At 36.8% G+C, this 7251-nt stretch overlaps 2 protein-coding genes across 3 annotated transcripts in view; both read right to left on the bottom strand.

Moving 5' to 3' along the window:
* Window positions 1-4100, bottom strand: part of u2af2a (U2 small nuclear RNA auxiliary factor 2a) — a 7705-nt gene extending 3605 nt beyond the window's left edge. The window contains exons 1-6 of one of the 2 annotated variants that reach the window (XM_014012666.1): window positions 3562-4100; window positions 2153-2294; window positions 1287-1322; window positions 1041-1144; window positions 342-493; window positions 96-212 (exon numbers count right to left, since the gene is read on the bottom strand). In XM_014012666.1, coding sequence (XP_013868120.1) covers window positions 96-212; window positions 342-493; window positions 1041-1144; window positions 1287-1322; window positions 2153-2294; window positions 3562-3610 — 600 coding nt within the window. In that variant the 5' untranslated portion in view covers window positions 3611-4100. The remainder of the gene's footprint in view (window positions 1-95; window positions 213-341; window positions 494-1040; window positions 1145-1286; window positions 1323-2152; window positions 2295-3561) is intronic. The other variant, XM_014012667.1, reaches the window with a different exon arrangement.
* A 364-nt stretch (window positions 4101-4464) lies between these two features.
* Window positions 4465-7251, bottom strand: part of ccdc106a (coiled-coil domain containing 106a) — a 4821-nt gene continuing 2034 nt past the window's right edge. The window contains exons 6-8 of the mRNA XM_014012665.1: window positions 6761-7036; window positions 6510-6677; window positions 4465-6354 (exon numbers count right to left, since the gene is read on the bottom strand). Coding sequence (XP_013868119.1) covers window positions 6038-6354; window positions 6510-6677; window positions 6761-7036 — 761 coding nt within the window. The 3' untranslated portion in view covers window positions 4465-6037. The remainder of the gene's footprint in view (window positions 6355-6509; window positions 6678-6760; window positions 7037-7251) is intronic.

Raw genomic sequence — 7251 nt, 5'->3', positions numbered from 1 at the left:
CACACACACACACACACACACACACACACACACACACACACACACACACACACACACACACACACAAATGATCTTCACAAAGGTATTTTTTAAACCTCAAGGAAGGCAAAGTTCTTATCCTGGTTGATTTGCACTGCAAGAACTGGATTTCCAGGGGCCTGAGTAAGACCCCCTAAACGCATCTGAGCATTAAAGAAGTCCATCATTGACTCCTACACAGAAGAGAGGAATGAGAAAAGTTTATTGTCACATTAAAACAATGTGTTACTTTACAAAACGCAGACACGCAAGTCAATTAAAGACTTTCATAAGTTTAGACTAAATGCTTTTCTAGATCTCACCTCTGTGATACCAAAGGGGATGTTGCCGACATAAAGACGACGGGCCTGTCGGGTCATCTGGCTGCCCACCACAGGTACAGGGGTGGGAGTAACAGCCAGGCCATCAGGAGTCATGGTTGGCAGCAGGGCTGTGGCTGGGATTTGTCCTGCAGCTGAACAAAATAAAATAACAACAGCAAATGATCAAAAACGTATATTTTCCTACCCCATGATGCATCATATCTACAATACAGGCATGCTTTATAAAAGATACCCTTGACTAAACCAGGAAGGTTAACATTAATCCTCCTGCTGAACTCGGGTTAAAACAGTGGAAGTGAAATCTTTGAAATCTAATCCAGACTGAGTGAAATAAAGTCATTTAGGGCAGAAGTTTGTCAGTTTGGCAAGTAAGATGGCTTTTTAAAGTTATTTTATACTGTGCTGTAACTTTTAAAATATACATTTTTAGTACAAGACATCCTGTAGCAACATGAGCTTTTAAAAAAGAAACGAGCATCAAGACATGAAGAAGAACTAAAGAGATAACAATCAAACATAGCAGTGAAGGGTTAGGGTTTGCCCCAGGGGAGCACATCCCACAGTTTGAAAACTAGTAGGTTATGATGATCCCTGAGGCCTCCGTTTTAAAATTGAGCAGCAGGAGGGTTCATTTTTAATCTGAAGCATATTGTAAAGGGGTCAATAAAAAGGTGTAACCTTGCATGGCTTTGTACTGCATGGGGGTGATGTGTTCAAAACCAGGTGGAGGAACATCCCAATACTTCTTCACCTTCTTCTTCTTCTCACGATGCGGAGAGCGGCTGTTTAACAGATTTAAAGTGCAATGCATTAAACTTCCAACCATAATTTTCATTGTAGAATTAAAAATAGATTGTGTTTTTTAACGTTTATATTATAAAATAAATGCTAAATTGATATGAAAGACATAAGGAGTGATGTTACCTTCCAGCGTTGTCCTGGGGGTAGCTGGATGGTGAGCTGAAACGACATTTGGAAGTTACATCTTTTAAAGCAGATTAACATTTTTTTTTACTTTGCAAAACTGTAACATAAATTAATATTATGTTAAGATGAAAACGAGTTGTTAAAGAATTGCAATTAGATTTAGTGAAAACATACATGAGTGTGACTTAGAAATGTAAACTGTATTTGATTTATTCCAATGAAACTCTGGCAGCAGAGGGAGAATTTAATTGGTGTGAGTTTGGGCATGTGATGGCAGCTAACATGAGCCCACTGCCATCAAACTCATTTCAATGAAAAGGAACAGATTAGGAAAAAAATACTTTTTAGGTAGCTTTTCCAAAAAAAATTATAAAATAAAATTAAATTAAATTAAAAAAAAAACACAAAAAAAAAAACACAAGGTTTCCCAACTGCATGCGGATCTGTTGTTTTGGCAAAACAAGTACTGTTGTGGCACAAACTTTCATCTGTATGATAAATTTTCCAAAACACAAGAGTCACCGCAGCTCTGAATCAGTGAGTTAGAAAAAACAAATAAACTGAATAATAATAAACTGTATTTTCCCAATATATCCAACATTATTCTAAATTAGGCTGAATAATTTTAAAGGAAATTTAGGGTTTAAGGGGAAAAATATTAAAAATAAAAACTGACAAAATGGTGTATTTTATTGGTAATACAGCAGTTTTATCAGTGAAACTGTGATTTTATTAGTGCTGCTGTTTGTGCATCACTGATGCTGATGATTCATCATGTTTAACAATAAAGTCATTAAATCCATTTGGATTCACAACTTGAAGACAAACATTTAACAGTGTGTTGGTTGTAAACTGGTACTAACCTGCGCCTGTGTCTTCGCTCCTTACTGTCTCCACGACGGTCTCGGCTGCGTCTGTCCCTGTCTCTGCTCCTCCTCTTCCTCTCTCTGCTGCGGCTGCGGGATGAGGACCGCCGGTGATGGCGGTTCTCTTTGTCCCTTTCAGCTGCAGAAATAAAGAGCAGGTAAATCAAAACAAGTTTGAAATTACAAAGCAGAACAGACATTTAATTAAATTAACTGACTGATTTTTTTTGTCTGTTTCCAATATTGGAGTTCAATCATGCTGAAATGCTAAAAGTCTGCCAGAAAAAAGCACACAGAGTGCAAATGTACCAACCTAAAGTTAAAAACAGCTTATATAGAATAAACATAGTAGCTGTGCTCTGCATTACTGGCTTGCTGTCTGAGGTAATTGCCAAGCACACTTATTTCGTTTGTATTTTTATTAGGTCGATCCAAGTTGTGTGTGTGGGACTAGATTTCTCTCCATTCCCCAGACACACCAAGTTACAGTGAACAAATTACATAATCTATTTTTCTCTTGCCAAAATAAAGGTATGATTAGGTGGGTGACCAAAAGAAACACACAAAGTTGGAGAACCAAAGTATTCAATTTGATAATTTTTGCAACCATCCTGTTGCCCTTGGATCAAAACGACCCAAGGCCTCAATGGTACCTGGGTCATTTTGACTGCTGCATTCATAAATGACTAATATAATTAAAATAGCAAGACCAAGCTTTTGTTTTACCTGGTCAGTTTGTTTGTTGCAGGTATTTATTTCACTTTCATTGTAAGAATATATTTTTCCCTATCTTGCTCCTTTACAGCTTGGTTTATTTACTGTAGTACAGTTTGTGCATGGTTGGAACCAAGTGGAAATTGTCAAGCAAAATAAACCTCAGCCTCAAAGATAAATTAATCTAAAACAGTCTAGATTAAAATAAACAAAACAGAAAGTATGCAGTCTTTATAAAGCTATGATTAAATAAAGCTATTTAAAGGACAACTGCGTGTAAAATAATCGAGTGGCCTTGCTGACAGTGAAATATATATATAATGGTTAATTGCTCGTTTTGTTTTAAGTGAGATGTGGCAACACTGGATGATGGTACATTATTATCACCGCGCACAGCTGCTAAAAAATAATGCTGATTGGCAGATTTATTTACCCACCAGAATGTAGTCAATCCTGGTTTTAAAGAAACACTTCGTTAAACTTTTTCTACTGAGCTGCCCATTATCAAACGTAAAATAAGTATAATATATTCTACGTCAGCTAGTTGGTTATCAACCACTCTTTGGAGGCGTTACGATTGTGAGCTAATGATAATGAGCTCAAGTATCCTTAATACTAAGGTTAAAACACTAGCGCTAGTTTCAATGCAAATTAAAAGTGTGTGTTTAGTGTTTGATATGAAGCTGGTTTACCTTGTTTGTTTTCAGACAGCTGTCTTTCGAATTCGTCGTAGTCCGACATTTCTGGATTGAAGCCTACGCTTTCAGGGGCTGCGTTGTTCAGTCGGCGGTGGCTAGCTTAAGCTAGCGACAAAGTGAGCAACACTTAAAAAATATCAATAGCTCGGCGTTATAGCTGCAGTTAGTTAGCTTGAGTTGGCAACCTGTGTGCCAATGAACTTAACAAAAGTTAATAAGAAGTTTACACATCAGCGGTCTGGTATGTTTTATAAGGTAACACAGAGAATCATTAAACAAAAACGTGCTCGTATTAGCCTGCTAGCGTTAGCAAAGTCCAGAAGAAAAGGCCCGCTACGAGCGAAGAATGAATGAGTCTTTTTCAAGAAAAATTCAAATCAATAGGAATCTCTGAGCAACAAGGTGCACTTGTTTGCCCCGATCAGGTAAATATTTGAGCTTTCTGAAGTTTTAGAACAGCAGAAAACAATAAAAATTCCACTATGCCCGCTTTTTTTTTCGCTCCGTTTCACAGGCAGCCCCTGACACCGGAAGTTGATGAATGTTACATTTCCGGTAAAAGAATAAAAGGACCATACCAAAAGTAGTTTTTAAATTAATACCATATTGTGCAAAATGAAATTTAAAAAGGTATTACCTACGTTACTTTTCCTATCCTAAAACGAGTTTATTATAACCTGATATTAACGATAATAAAATGTTGCAGTCAGTCAAAAATGGGAACTTTTTATTTTGCAGGTAAAGTTTTTCTTCTTGTGGCAATGAAGGTTTTTTTTTAAAAACACAGTCTGTGTTCACTTTTAAAACGCAAAACAAGACAATCATGCTTTCATCTCTGCCACAGAACATGGTTAGAAATGATTGCAGTGTTGGAAAACAATCAAAAAACCATTCAAGTATTAGGAAAACACTTGTTTTATTGCACTTCTTTTAACAGTACTCCTAATGAATTATATGCATTTCAACGGAAGAGGATGGTTCAATTTTATGGACTTACATTTTGTATGAATTCCGATGCTTTATTAATGACATTCGACATATGCAATTCATTGGGTGAGTATAATGTTTCAGATGGATGTATTTCAAACACTGAAAACAGGAAGAAATTTTCAGATATTTTGTACCAGAATTGTTGCTTTTCAGCTGTATAATCAGACACTAAAAGGTTGCTTGAGCTTCAATATTATAGCAATTTCCACTTTACAATTTAGGACAGGAAACATTATTTCAGTGTTGCACCACAAATGTTGTTTTAATATTGTCTATTTTTTTGAAAACCACAGATATAGGCAAGACTCAGATCATGAGCTCTTTCCACATGCACATGTAGGGGAGCGATATAACATAAAACACACCCCTTTGTCAAAAAAAAAAAAACTGTCACCTTTTGTTGATTTTCTAAATATTAAAAAAATGTGATATGTTCACAAGTTTTCACAACCAACCAAAATGTCCATAATGTAACAAAAAGCCAGGTCAACGCTCGATCATATTTAACAAAAAGTGTTTTTTAAACAATACATTTACAAGATTTTCAGTATCAGAGGTGACGTCTCATTCAGTTTAGAGGGAGTCATATACAAAAGTAGTTTGGCAGCCTTTAGTGAAATAAAAGAAAGCATAAATCTTACAGACATTTTTTAGGCTAAATTAATTTTAAACTGGTTGAATTAAATGATTGGCTGCCAGATGCATGTTGCATCTGCACCGCAAAACACCAGTCTTGTCCTAACCATAACCAGTAAATGTTTTTTGTTCCTTCTTTTCCAAGTTTTCCTTTTCCTCAAAGCAGGAAAAATTAAAAGTTAAAGGGAAATTGATTGTTTCTCCTATGCAAGTAATTTACAAAAATTCTTCCCAGGCAAATATAAAAATTGCATATTAAAAAGAGAAAGATTAAGTAATTTTGACATATTAAAATGGGAATGTTTTCTTTAAAACACTGTATACAACATAAGTACAGTAGAACATACTGTATAAGAACTGTTAAAATTTACACAAAGGTGGGAGTTGGTGGTAGACTTTCACAAGTTAAAATAATCCAAACTAGTGTGTGAATGACAAAACATAATGAGGATAGAAAATTTAAAAAAAGGACATGTCTCTAAAGATTTACCTAGTTTACTGGTAAAATCCCTGATGACCACACACTTCTATTTTTGTTTAGAATGACATAAATGTGACATTGCTCTCCTAACAAGAACCTATGTTTTCTATTTCCAATAACAATTGCCATCCAACATCTTCCTTTTGATGAAGATTTATCAAACAAACACATGAACTGTGTTGAAAGTGTTAATGCAATGTGAAAGGTGCGTCATAAGAAAACTGTCTCCGTCACAGAACGAGTTTGGGAATGATCTGCTCTCCTACAGCAGAACCCAGCTGCCTTTTCCCTTCTAGTTTTGTTCCCACATTTTATTTCTTTTTATTCTGAGAGACACTTTCCACTATGAGTTCCTTTCCTAACTTAGTGTCTGAACCTGTAGGAGATGGGCAGCAGAAGGTTATTCTTCTTTAACGCCTGCACTCTGCTGAGTGTCTCTTCATCCAGGGCAATGTAGCAGCGCCGGGCATAGTCCAACAGTTTTTCCTTTGACGGGTCAAACTCTCCCACCTCTGCCACTTTCTCTGGGGCCACTAAAAGCAGCTCGGCGATGGGTGTGGTAGAGGCCACCGTGTTGCGGTCAACGCCGTGGATTTGAAAGGCTTTTGACATGTTTTTGAGTCGCTGGTATGTAAGCAGAATCTTCTTGTAGCGAAACAGCACTCCAGCAGCATCTTTTACTGAAAAAGTAAACCCAGGAGAGTTAGCTCCACTCATCTCGTAGGTAATTACTACAGTTATTAAACTGAAAATTTGAGTCATGTTGCAGGATTCTTTTTTTTTTTGTCTTGTTTGTTTTGTTTTGTTTGCTTTTTTGTTTGTTTTCTTGTCTTACCTCGCTGCCGCTCTCTTGGAGCTCGGAAAAGTCGCCTCTGCTTTAACTGGTGCCTGTTGGTGTTAATTGTGTCTGACATTATGTCTTCCCCTGGTATAATCTCTTCCTCCTCGATGAAGCCATCCTGCTCCAAATAGTCATCTGATTCTCCCAGAAGAGACAGGGAATCTGTGAAGATGAGAACAATCTACTTTACAAAATCTAGTTGGTATACTACATAAACCCACAATTTCAATAAAGTAAAGTACTACCTGGACCACCGTGGCCAGTCATCTCATTTAAGGGTGATCTTGTGACACTGACACTTTTGCTGCCGCTGCCACTAGCCGTGGTGCTCGACGTGCTGTGGCTGTGGCCTTGCAAAAGGGCCTGGGATTGTGTAGAGTTGAACAAAGCATTCATAGATGTGAGCTGAGTGCTCAGGGGACTGGATACATGGTTTTTGGAAGACACCATAGTTGGAAGACCAGGCCTTCGCTGAATAAACTGACGTGAAGGGAAGTGCTGCGAGTCTGCTTTTTGTTGTTCTATAAAGAGAAAAAAAAAACAAGTGTTCATATTAAAATATGTCTGTAAAAGTAATATTATCTGATATTTTCTGTAATCGTTAAATAAGTGGTATATATTTAGGCAAACTGGTTGTTTTGGTCTAACTGAAATCCTTACTGCGTGACTGAATAAGGAAACAAGAATTTATTAATTTTGGAAAAAGGTAAATAAATATGTTTACTTCTTCCCATTC

This window comes from Austrofundulus limnaeus, unplaced genomic scaffold, assembly GCF_001266775.1.
Source record: "Austrofundulus limnaeus strain Quisiro unplaced genomic scaffold, Austrofundulus_limnaeus-1.0 Scaffold93, whole genome shotgun sequence".
In the NCBI taxonomy this organism is placed as follows: domain Eukaryota; kingdom Metazoa; phylum Chordata; class Actinopteri; order Cyprinodontiformes; family Rivulidae; genus Austrofundulus; species Austrofundulus limnaeus.
This window is presented reverse-complemented; position numbering and strand designations above follow the sequence as displayed.